Below are 13,456 nucleotides of genomic sequence, written 5' to 3' on the forward strand. Positions count from 1 at the left end.
GGCAGGACTGATATTAAGTAAACTAAAAATTTAGCCTGGGCCAGATCAGAAACACAAGTTTCTAAAATCAACCAGTTGGCCAAGAATCTGATAATTGTATTAATATTATTGCTAAGAATCTAGAATAGTCTGCAGTATTATCACTATGTAGGACTTTAAATACCAGAAGCCCTGCTATTCCTCCCAAATCCCTCCTGCTTAATCAGCCCTGGCTTTCAAAGGACATATTCTCCAACCTCAAATGCTTCCCCCAAAGATGTTTCCCATGTTTATGTTCTCTACTGACCTCTCTCTTTCTCTCTTCTTTCACAGTGTGGCAAAGGAGCAGAAAACTTTGACAAATTCTTTACACGAGGACAGCCGGTGTTAACACCACCTGATCAACTGGTCATTGCTAACATAGACCAAGCCGATTTTGAAGGTTTCTCTTATGTCAATCCACAGTTTGTGCACCCCATCTTGCAGAGTGCAGTATGAAAATGACCAACAGGAACAAAAACCCCAATTCCCTGGTCCCACCCACAGTGTTCCTTAATTCCTAAAATTTTAAGGTCTCAGTCTTGTTGCTTATTCCAGTTGGAGACCTGAAAATCGTAGGGTTAGAAGTCTAAATGTGATCAACCGTTCAGGATCTCACTTTCAATCAAGAAACATTGTCTTAGTGAAAGTTGATATAGTACCCAGTTTAGCCTTTTAGGAGCCACAGCTGGTTATATGTCACTCTTACAAAGCAAACAAATTCTTAACCCGTTTTTGGTACGTTTTGATATATTTTCTTTAACTTTCACCTGTCAATTTTCATTAATAGAATTCCTCATTATAGAGTTCAGGTTAGAACCCTCTCATTATCTGATAGGCTGAGGATTTCTTCAACTGAACAGTCTTTGGAATGGAAGCATGGAGAGTACAGAAAGTAAGCGCTGTGTTGGGAGAGACAGCACCTCACTGAACCAGGTATTCCCATGGTCTTTGCTAGTTAATTTTTTAAAAATTGCTAGAAAAGACCAAGGAGGAACAGAAGAGTGCAGATGATGACGCAGTTGCAAGCTAAACATTCCCAAACCTTGGCTGTTCATCACCCAGCCACAGCCTATCGGCTCTCAGTTTTAAAAGACCAAAAAGAAAGAAAAGAAAAGAAAGTCAAATATTTCATGAATTCATCATATCATGTCTGGCTCGTTTGATAACTAGTTTTAAATTGCATTTCTATTAAGAGGCCAAATATTTTAAGGACAATGCTAAGGTAGCGTGTGAAATCATTTCAGATCTAAAGGAAAATTTCCATATTTATGTTCATGTTAATCTCTGAGAGATTATTCTGAGATCCAGGGTGCCATTGTTAATTATGCCACTATTCAAGAGCATTGTTAGCCAATCTCACAAAACACAATATTTTGCTACTGACTTTATTAATTTAGTAAGAAGCTGAGCTGTAACCCTTTTCCCCTTTTGTACTTATTTATTTGATAGGCTGCAGTGTTGTTTATGAAAGTAATATGTAAAATAACTTAATGAAGTATTGAACTAGAGAGTCCGTCCCTAAATTGGGAAACTTTATCCTTTTGAGTTTACTTAGAAAGAAAACAAATAAAAGGCTTCATTTTCCATTTCCATTTCCCACTGAATGATTCACCTGGAGATGTCGAATCAGTTAGCCTGGATTAAAACCAATTTCCACAAACATTTAATTTCTAGAAGGAATTTACTATGTTTTGCATCTGCATCATGCAATGAATTTTGCATGTTTATAATAAATCTTAATATATACTGTTGATATAATCTTATGCAGTATAAAGAGAGTATTATAATAATTTTATAAGACACACTTTGTGTTATATCTGTGAAGGTTCTCATTTCTAAGCAACCTCCCCCTTGTTTAGATTCTAGCTTCATGTTCTGCTGCCATGATTCTTTTCTCCCTCAATGCATCTTCTGCTAACTGTCACTAGTATTAAGTATATTCATTTTTTAATATAGATCAACTATCCAAAATGAATGGCTACTTTACATGATTTAGTTGGGCTTTCGTTATATCGGTCTGCTTCTACTTAGAAAACACACACACATACATAAAACAGCAGAGAGATTTTCTAGGCTAAAAGGCATTTTTGAGATGACACACTTATCTTCTTAATTCAATCTTCTCCTTATTGGCTCATGCACAGTATTTCCTCTTAGAGTTAATAAGAAGTGATCATACTCCATCCCATAATTTATGCCGACTCAGGCGCTCTTTCAGCACCTTGGGCCTTGTTTGTGACTTGTAGGCAAGGGAAAAACAGAAAGGTTGCCTTCTTGGGAGGCATGGGAATGCCAGAAGCATGTTGTCTGTACTGCTATTTGTGAAACAGGCTGCTGTGTTTTTTTCTCAGCAAGTGACATGCTGTCATGAGAACGATATTTGCCATATGAGATTTAACATTGTATCATTCCCAATAGCAAAGGGGTCCCCCAATTGTGCCAAAAATACTCCATTCCAGAACACAGGTTTCATTATGGCTGCTAGTAGAAGAGCATGAATGCTGTAAGTCATCATCCAAAAGCAAGATAGTCAAAAGAATTTTAAAATGTCTGATGACTCAAAATATGTATGAGCTAGAAGTGTCCATTGACGGCTGCAGAAAGTTTCTAGATTTTCCTCTATTCTTAAGGCATGTCTCCCAGCCAAGCCTCTCTATGTTTTTACCATACATACACACACACACACACACACACACACACACACACACGCACAAACATTTTTAAGAAGAAAATTTTAGGCTAACATATGGCCTGCTAAGAGCACTCTGTGATGTACTATACGTACCTATACTCCTGGGCTCTACAATGCCTGGCAAGGGTGAGAGGAAAATCAGGAAGAGGGAAAGGCAGAACCCTAGAAAGTGTAGTTCTATGGCAGTCAGCCATGGTTTCAGGCATTTGTGGCATCGAGGCTTCAGAATTCAAAAGGGGCTATGGAGGATTCATACTAGGGTCCTAATAGTCTATATAACATCAAGGAGCAGCTATTCAGAGTTGACTTAATTCAGTCTTGCTTAAAGAGTTAGATTTTAGGGTCTAGAGTAAAAATTGATCAAAGGGCAAAGATCAAAGAAGTAGCAAAGGAAGAGATTATCATATGAGCTCTTAGAACCACTAATGGTTCCCAAGTCTTATCACAGAGACAGCTCCTAAGTAGAGACCGTCCTTTTCAGGAAACAGATGAGGAACCATGTTTGTAGGGGCTCTTTTGATTCCCATACAGATCTCCACAGAGATTTTCTTAGGAAACAAAGTCAGGCATCTTAGCCTCTTTGTATCCTTTTCTTAATCCTTGTAGAGTTTAGATCAAAAAAGACACTGACCTAAGGGGGCATCCCTTTGCTCTGAATAAGGGGATTTTAGGCGCAGCAAATTTGCTGAGAACAGCTTTTAAAGACAATGGTATACAAGTCAATCGGAGTAAGGTGGTTGGGGTAGGGGTTAGCATTAAAGAACTTATAATGAATTGAAATCTTAAGTGCTGAGGACAAATGTTAGGGCCAGTCCTGCAATGGCTCTTTCAGAGAGTAATTACTGAGAGCAAAGAATTCTATGGGCAGCTGTTAAAAAAGCTCTGACTGTTATAAACAGACTCTATCTGTTTATAAAACAGATTGCACCAGAATTGACCAATTCTATGAATTCTGTAAAACTATGTGAGAGATTTATTTAAAAATTTTAGAATCAGAACTTCTTAGTTGAGTAGGCACTTATGAAAGGTGAATTCAACTCAGCAAACATTTATTCAGCCCCGACTATGTACCAGTTAAGTACTATAGAAGCAAAACAATAATAAGATGGCATCTGCTCTCAAAGAGTTCTCAAATTCAATGCCCCCTTGAAAGAAACAATTACCACATGCCAGTGAACAGTACAATAGTAGCTTGTAGAGCCTAGGAACTTACCATTGGAAATATCATATCCACCTGGTAGGTTCTGCCTCATTATTTTTCTCTCAGAAACCAAATGCCTTAGGAAAATTTAAAAGCTATCCATATGGCTTCGCATTATCTCTCCTGGACACTATTGAATAGCTATAAACCTTAAGAGGTTTAATTCTGGGATCCTGACATTTTTTTCTCCTGATATCTCTTCACAAAAGTTAATGAGGGTTCGGACCAAGTAAAAATTACACAACTGAGTCCTAGGTATTAGTGGCAGGTTCAAATCAAATGAGAACATGAGAATTGATGCAAAAAATAATGAAAGAGGCATAAGTAAACCATTAATGATGAAATTCTTTTCTCTTAGTGCCTTTACTCCTCAATCCATGTGAAATACTTAATCCAAAATATAACAAAACCTTCTAGATCGGACTCACTATTTAAATGAGCCATTTAAAATAACATAATGTCACAAGTGTTCAAGGAAACTGCTCAAAGAATGTGAGAGACTGAGTGATCAAATTCAATTAGGCTGCAAGAATATTCGTTGAGTGTCAGCCATGTACTTCTCACTGGCAGCAATAAGGGACTCCAGAACCATCCGGGAACCCCAATCTCAGTAGAAGAGGAGTCCCCCAAATGAAAAGGGAGAAGACAATAGTAAAGGACTTAGAATGAAAATGAGAGGTACAAACTCCTATGTACTCTGGGAGTTCAAAGACCAGAGACATCAGTGAGGATAAGATAGTCATTGCCAAGGAGGTGAAATCTGAACTGTACCCTAAAGGATTAGTATATTTACTATATAGCATTTTAAGGAAGAACCTCCAGCTGTTTTAAGTAAACATTAGCTGACCTTTATCAGTGCAAATGTAGAATTCTACTAGTGCTCCAGAAACCACTTTTGCTCTTACTCAACAGCCGCCCCCCCCCCAAAAAAATTATTGACAGGGAAAGAGGTGGGTTTTTTTTCCTCCTTAAGGAGAGAAAATGTCTCACATGTTGTTAATCATGTCTCTATCATTCCCCTCCCCCAACTTTCTAACTTAAAACCACAGCTATTTCTCTTTGTGAAATAGGACAAGAGTTTCGATAGGTATGGATCAGACACCAACGGGACCCTTTCCTTTTTTGTCCCTCTTGGCTGTGGCTTCCTGCAGAGAGCCCTGGGAATTAAAGCCAGGTGGGCAAGTCCTAAGTTCACCTAACCAGTCCTACAAGTCTCATTTTAATACACCTTAGAAATCAGCGCAAACACACACAATTGGACATTTTCTTTCCTTTTTTCTCTGTTGCTACCAAAATAAAAGGTACGATTACATGGTTTTTCTTTATAACCAATGCAAATTATTAATCTCATCCAGCAATGTACTTTTCTTACTTCAATTATATATAACATTCTGTGAGCAGGTCACTTTATATTGGGTAATTTTCTTATTACTGATACCACAGTGATAGCCAGAATGCCAGTTTCCCTAGCAAAGGCACCTCTTTTCCAGTCATGGAAATGGAAGTGAAGGCCTCAGCACAGAAACCACCGTGGTTTTTGAGCCTGGTACAACAGAGCCATGGAAGTCACTTAGTAATAGTGGTAAGAACAGGAAGTAAAGGAAAAATTGACAGGATCTGGTTATTAGTGGCTATACACTAACTTGCTAATGAACTCCTGGAAACAGTTAAAAGCCACTTTTTTTAAAATAACTGATATATTTCTTCCAGCCCGGTCATAACCAATTGTTAGATGTTCTCTTTGCCTTTCTGGTGACTTTTGGGGGAGAAAAGGGAAACTTGGTCCTGTGACATAATGCTTAAAAGGAGAAAACTAATGAGAGCATATGTGGTTGAGGATAATCTTAAAAGTTTTTGAGTGGGGTTTGTGAAATTCCATAATGCCAGAAATTTTGTGGGGAGGAAATTAAAACTTTGAAATGAACTCTGACATCAGTATATCTAGTCTTTGTGATTTTGTATATGTTAAAAACTGTTTCAGTAAAACTCAATACTCAAACAGCCTTACAAGAACCCTGCACTGAAGTGCAAAATGTTCAGAAAAAATTTTTTAGCCTTCAAGAAAAAAATCAATTTATTAAATTGACATGGGATGACTGCATATACTAGGCTGTTTGTACTTTTTTATATACAACTTTAATAGCTAATTCTGCTAAGACCATTTTTTTAGAAAATACCATCACTTGACAATGTTTCATAAAAATAAGCACACAGACCCTGGAGGAAGACTTAGCTGTTATCATCCAGGGTTCCAATGGCATGAAATGGCATCTGTGGAATACAGTTGCACTATTTTTTTTAACTTCTCTGGGGATTTGTGCCATTCTGAAGACATTGGAAGTTCTGGTGGGATTCGTTAGTAGCCCAAACCCCTCTGTAACCACAGAACAGATACTGAAGACAAAAATACATAAAATCCAGGAACAATTGTCTTACAGGAAAGATGCACTTATTTTCAATTGGAGACTTGTAGTCAGTCATAAGTCATGTGATTCCCTGAGCCTCCTGTGCAGATTTCCTTGGACATACGTAGATGTCTACACTGCTAGTTTCAGCGCGAGCTCTTACCTTGCCTTGCTTATTTCTGTCCCTACATACCCGATAACCCCTTTCCTCCATGTTCAGAAACATTTCTATGTAATTTCCATGAGAAAGAATGAGCAGCATACCTGCCCATTGGTATTGCTTTTTACATAACTGATAGTGTAGACAACTGATTTTCAGAAAAACATACATTAATTAGACTTAATTAGAACTCTTTCTAAAATAAGCCAAGAACAATTGGATGCTGCATTTTTCTGGTTAACAATTTTGCAGAAATCAACTTTGTTTGCATCATGTCCCTTTAAGAGTATGCCTGTAGATAATCAATGATTATGGTTTTTCCCCCCTTTCTGGAAGAACTTGGTTCTTTTCCTGGGGATTAGGAGTGGAGGAGGTGATAATAAACTTAAAAACCCCTTGGAAGGGAAGCAGCGATTCCTCTGGATCTAAACATTTTGCTAAAAATTAAAATCATGACCTTTGTTTTAGGACCTTTTTAGCAAAAGACTCACTTTTTTGGGCAGTTGCAACATTGCTTTTGTGATGTTAATTTTTTAACAACAACAGAAAAAACACTTGAAAAGTACTAATCCTGCAAATTACCAGAAGATCCCCAAATTTATATTTGTAAGAAGGAAGTTGTTTTATTTTGTCAGTAAACAACTACTAAGAAATGTAAAAGCCATTTGAATGTCAAACAATATCTGGAATTAAACACAAAAAAAAACAAGAATGATGTATAAACTATTGGCATTGGTTTTCTTCTTAAAACCTTTATTCCTTGTTTGCATGATCCGCTTTGTTAAATATATTAATTGTAGTTTGAAAGCAAGTGTGTATGAATAAAGATAATGATCATTCCTTGGTCCCTTTGGTCTTATTTACATACTTAGAGAAATTCCCCTTCTTTTCAGTAAAGTATACATTTGATAATGGTTCTGAGTAGAGAAAGAAAGTAGAGTTTTTGTATCTAAGAAGAACACTACAGTTATCCCTTCCACATTGTGACTTTTCCCATCGAGGTTTTCAGGTTTCCATATATCACAGGTCAGCATAAGACACTATATGGGAATTTTTTGGGGGGGGGGCGGGGCGGAGTTCTGTGAAAACTGCAGATGACACATGAAGCCCAACACAGAGCCTATGACCAAAAACTAACCCAAATTTTACAATAAGGTGCTGTAGACATCCCATAAAAAGAAGACTTATCTGGTATGAAGGGAAGGCCAAAAAATTTTACATGGATTTTCCAGATCAAGGAGTGCTGTGCCCCGCCCCCCCCCCCCCCGCCCCGCAAAACCTGCCATGATGTGGAAAGAATAACTATTTCCGTTTCACCATTTCTTTGCAGCAGTAATTTCATCTTAGAGTGCCTAGTTGGGACCCAAATCTCCATTTGAGTTTATATTTCTCTCTGAAAATAAATAACCACCCAACAGTAGAGCAGGAAAGGATGACAAGCATCATCTAGCCCAAACACCGTCTTTTTGCTAATGTATAATGCTCAGGGTCATCCTGCACACAGCTAGAACTATAGACTTAACTAGACATTTTGTGCCTGGAAACAGTAATTATAGGGACCTACTAGAGAGGGGAAAACCAAGATCCCAGCATAGCTGACAGATACCAAGGTCACTGGTGGTAAGGATGGGTCAAAGCACAAGAGCAAGATGAGGCAGGAGAGCAGCTTAAGTCCAACCACCATAATTAATTTTTCCTTCTAAGTGCTAGGCTTAGTTGTTTTCTAGCTTCTCAAGGGATTGCTGATGCTATGGGTGGTCCTTTAAATTCAGTACACTGGTTGCTCTGCCCTAATTAATAACAACAATTACTCTGGCAGTGTGAATAGAAACATGGTACAGGAGTGGACTACATACTTACTTGAGACTGTTGTTGGTGCCAGCACGTGTGTGAAGGTGTATACATTAGTAACCAAAAGAAATATTTATTAAAAGAGATTATTATAAAAATCAATGATCACTATTGAAAACCCACTATGCAGGGGCACTACTGATTCAAAAATGTGTCAGACATCATCCTTGCGCTTAAAGTCTAGTCAAGGAACTGAGCAGAGCTAGACCTGGCAGTATTTGAACTTTGGGAAGCACAAATGAATTTTTGGTAAAAACATGTGTGAAAGGGAAAGGATAAGTGAAGCCTAGGGCAGGGCAGGAGTTAATCTGGGGAATGATCATGGGGAGAAGTGTGATAAACTATAATTCCAACCCTGTTGAGGCTGCTCTAATGTGATGCCTCAGAGAAAGGTACCAGTTTCCCCCACTCTAGTTGGGGTTCTGATAATAAGTGGGTAAATAGATAACAAGAGCAGGGAGACTATGGTAAGTGCCTAATGAGTAATATAGAAATCAAATGTTAAAAGAATTCAGAAGAAGCAGCATTCCTGAGAGCCAGATTGATGCAGGTTGCCAAAATTAGCTCATTCTAGTAAGAAAGAATAAAGAGCATCCCCGTTAAGGATGGAAAGATCTTTTAGTCTGGGAACAAAAATTTTTAGGGCTGAAAAAGACCTTAGTGATCCTTTAATCCAATTCCCTTTTAACAGATAAGAAAACTAAGGCCCAGTTATGGGAACTGATTGTCCTAAATTCACATAGACATTTAATGACAATTATATAAATCAATGACTTTATTAAGTACTTAACATATGCCCAGAAATGGTAAGCCCTGAAGATACAAAGATAAATGAAACAGTCCCTGCTATCAAGCTTCATTGACTGAGGAGCGGGGAAGGGAAGGAAGAGGAGACAGTTGGACAACATATGCATATACAAAATAAGGTAATTTGAGGAAGGATTGTACTAGCAGTTATGGAGACCAAGAAAGGGTTCATAAAGAAAGTGGTTTATGAGAGGAGTCTTTTTTTAAATACATTTTATTTTTTTTCCCCAATTACATGTCGAGACAATTTTTAGCATCATTTTTACAAGATTTTGAGTTCCAAATTTTTCTCCCTCCCTCCCTCTTCCTACAATGGTAGGCAATTTGATATAGGTTGGGGCTGTCCAACCACAGGTTTTTATTGAAACAGTAGACAATATATTTTGATTTTCCATTTTAGTAAGAGCTCTGCAGTAGCTCGGCTTCATTTACTAAGGCATTTATGTAAATTTCTATGCTTGTAGGCAGGCCACATAAATTACACTGCAGGCTGTGTCTGGCCCACCAGCCACATTTTGGACAGCCCTGATATAGGTTGTATATGTGCTATCATATAAAACATTTCCATATTAGTCACAGTTGTGAAAGAAGAAACAGATCAAAAGGTAAAAAACTATGAAAAAGAATAATGTAATTGAAAAAAGTGTGCTTTGATCTGCATTCAGAGTTCATCAGTTCTTTGTCTGGATGTGGTTAGCATTTTCCTTCATGAGTCCTTTGTATTTGTCTTGGATCATTGCGTTGCTGAGAAGAGCTGAGTTATTAATAGCTGAACATCACACAATGTTGTTGATACTATGTACAATGTTTTCCTGGTTCTGCTCGTTTCACTTTGCATCAGTTTGTACAAATCTGCCAGTTCATTTCTTATTGCACAATAAGAATGTAATATTCTATTGCATTCATATGCCACAACTTGTTCAGCCATTCCCCCACTGATGAGTATCCCCTCAATTTCCAATATTTTGCTACCATGAAAAGGGCTGCTATAAATATTTTTGCACATGTTAGGCCCTTTTCCCTTTTTCATGATCTCTTTGGGATACAGACCTAGAAGGGATATTGCTAGATCAAAGACTTTGGTTTGCCAATTTGGTTTGCCCTTTGGGGCATACTTCCAAATTGCTCTCCAGAATGGTTGAATCAGTTCAACTCCACCAGCAATGCATTAGTGTTCCAATTTGCCATATGCTCTCCAGCACTTATCATTTTCCTTTTTTTTTGTCCTATTAGCCAATCAGATAGATGTGAAGTGATACCTCAGAATTGTTTTAATTTACATTTCTCTAATCAAAAGTGATTTAGAGCACTTCTTCATATGCCTATAGATAGCTTTGATTTCTTCATCAGAAAACTGCTTGTTCACATCCTTTGACCATTTATCAATTGGGGAATGACTTGTATTCTTATAAATTTGACTCCCTTCTCTACATATTGGAGAAATGAAGCCTTTAGCAGGAACACTTGCTGTAGAGATTTTCCCAGCTTTCCGCTTTCCTTCTAATCCTGGCTGCATTGGTTTTGTTTTGCAAAAGCTTTTTAATTTAATGTAACTAAAATTATCTATTTTAGATTTCTTAATGTTCTCTATGTCTTGTTTCGTCATGAACCTCTGACTCACTTAACTTCTCCTTTCAGAATTTGGTGCATATATGTTTAGTGTTGATATTACTTCATTGTCTATGGTACCTTTTAGCAAGATATATTTTCCTTCCTTATCTCTTTTAATTAGATCTATTTTTGCTTTTGCTTTGTCTAAGATCAGGATTGCTACCCCTGCTTTTTGAACTTCAGCTGAAGCATAATAGATTCTGCTCCAGCCGCTCTGTGTGTGTCTCTCTTCTTCAAGTGTGTTTCTGGTAAACAACACATTGTAGGATTCTGCTTATTGATCCACTCTGCTATCCACTTCCATTTTATGGGAGGGTTCATCCCATTCACATTCACAGTTATGATTATTAATTGTGTATTTCCCTCTATCCTAGTTTTCCTCCTATTTGTCCTCTCTCTCCTTTCACCCCTTCCTTCCTAGACAGTGTTTTGTTTCTGCTTACCACCTCCCTCAATCTGCCCTCTCTTCTGTCAGTGTCCTCCACCTTTACTTAATCTTCTCCCCTCCTATTTTCCTCTCAAGTGATTGTGTGTATATTATTCCCTTTTTGAGCCAATACTGATTAGAGTGACATTCAAGCAATGCTCATTGCCCACCTTCCCATTTTTCTCTCCAGGGGCTGCTGGTCCTGGCTGTTTACCTGGTGCTGCACTGATGTTGCCCTGAGTTCCATGGGGGACCCTCATGTCTAGTGCTGTGCTGAGGAGAGTGAGGTGGGGGTGCTGGTGCTGCTGGAGGCCATAGGGGTCTGGTAGCTCACCTGGTGCTAAGCCAAGGTCCTAGTGCTGGTGTGTGCTGAGGCTGGCACAGTGTTCTGCATTTCCCTGGGGCTACACTAGAGCACATGTTGTGCTCCTTCATGCAAAATAATTTTCCCCATTCTACCTCTCCCTTCCTTTTCCACTCAGTGTACTTACTCCTCTTTCTCATCCCTTATTTTTTTATGTCATCCCCTCTACCTTATACCAGTACCCTCTGCTATGTATAGTCCTTCTAGCTGTACTATTAGTGGTGCAATTTTTAAGAATTACAAGTATTATCTTCCCATGTAGGGATATAAATAGGTCAACTCCATTGAATCCCTTATCTTTCCTTTTCCCTTTTTATGTTTTTAGGTTTCTGTTGGGTCTTGATATTGGAGATCAAATTTTTGTCCAGTTCTGGTCTTATGAAAGCTTGAAATCCTTCTATTTCATTGAATGATCATGTTTTCCCTTGAAGTGTTATGCTTAATTTTGCTGGGTTGGTGATTTTTCGTTGTAGTACTAGCTGCTTGGCCTTCTAGAATATCATATTCTATGACCTCTGATCCTTTAATGTTGAAGCTGCTAAATCCTGTATAATCCTGATTGTGGCTCCCTGTTATTTCAATTGTTTCTTTCTGAACACTTGCGATATTTTTTCCTTGACTCATAGTTCTATAATTTGGCTATAATATTCCTTTGAGTTTTTATTTTGGAATTTCTTTCCTCAGGTCATCAATGGATTCTTTCAATGACTATTTTGCCCTCTGGTTCCAGGACATCAGGGCAGTTTTCCCTGATAATTTCTTGAAAAAATGCTATCCAGATCCTCTTTTTGATTTTGGCTTTCAGGTAGTCCAATGATTCTGACATTGTTGCTCCTGGATCTATTTTTGAGATCAGTTTTTCCAATCAGGTATTTTAAATTTTCTTCTATTTTTTTTCATTCTTTTGAATTCATTTGATTCATTCTTGATGTCTCATAGAGTCATTAGCTTCCACTTGCCCAATTCTAACTTTTAAGGAGTTGTTTTCCTCAGTTAGCTTTTGTACTTCCTTTTCCATTTGGCCAATTGTACTTTAAAAGGAGTTGTTTTCTTTGGTGGATTTTTATATCTCCTTTTCCATTTGGCCAATTCTACTTTTTAAGCAGTTGCTTTCTTTTTCCAAGCTGTTGACTTTTTTTCATAATTCTCTTGCATCACTATCATTTCTTTTCCCAATTTTTCTTCTACCTCTCTCATATGATTTTTAAGCTCCTTATTGAGCCCTTCCACAAGTTCTTTCTGGGCTTGAGACCACTTCCCATTTTCCCCTGGGGTTTTGCCCATCATTGTTTCGACATTGTTGGCCTCTTATAGTCTCAGTCTTCTTGTGCCAGGGGGTGGAGGTCCTGGCTGTGTTACTGGTGCCACACTGATGTTGCCCTGAGGCCCACGGGAGACCATCATGCCTGGCACTGTGCTGAGGGAATGGAGTGAGGAGTGGCTTATGCTACTGGAGGCCCTAAGGGTCTGGCAGCTTACCTGGTGCTGAGCCGGGGTCCTAGTGCCAGCAGGTGCTGAGGCTGGTAGGGTGTTTCTGCATTTTCCTGGGGCTACGCTGGAACATATGCCAGTCTGGCTGCTGGCAGCTCCCAGGGCTATGGTGAAGCATATGGAGGGGTTTCTGTCTGTTTGATTAGGTACTCAGTTTGCCTGGGGTTATCCTGAAGCACTGTAGGCCATCTATTTGCCCAGGGCTAAGCTGAAGAAATGGCAGTTCTTGGAGCTGGAGTCGACCTGTTCCCTTAGCTATGCTAAGGCACATGGGGGATCATGGTGTTGGCATTTGCCTGCTCCACCGCACTAGGGTTCAGGAAATCCCACCGGTTTGCTGAGATGGGGCTTGTTCCTTGCTTGCTGGGATGCTTACTGTCCTGGACTGCATACCCCTTTTAGCCAAGTGACAAAGACCTTTCTTGC

General features: G+C 38.7%; 1 protein-coding gene across 1 annotated transcript in view; it reads left to right on the forward strand.

The window, feature by feature from the left end:
* PRKCA (protein kinase C alpha) overlaps positions 1 to 7,323 on the forward strand; it is a 511,588-nt gene extending 504,265 nt beyond the window's left edge. Inside the window, exon 17 of the mRNA XM_036758262.1 lies at positions 313 to 7,323. Within this exon, the coding sequence (XP_036614157.1) occupies positions 313 to 477 (165 nt within the window). The 3' untranslated portion in view covers positions 478 to 7,323. The remainder of the gene's footprint in view (positions 1 to 312) is intronic.
* Positions 7,324 to 13,456: the final 6,133 nt, after the last annotated feature.

The sequence above is a fragment of the Trichosurus vulpecula genome, chromosome 4 (genome assembly GCF_011100635.1).
Source record: "Trichosurus vulpecula isolate mTriVul1 chromosome 4, mTriVul1.pri, whole genome shotgun sequence".
In the NCBI taxonomy this organism is placed as follows: Eukaryota; Metazoa; Chordata; class Mammalia; order Diprotodontia; family Phalangeridae; genus Trichosurus; species Trichosurus vulpecula.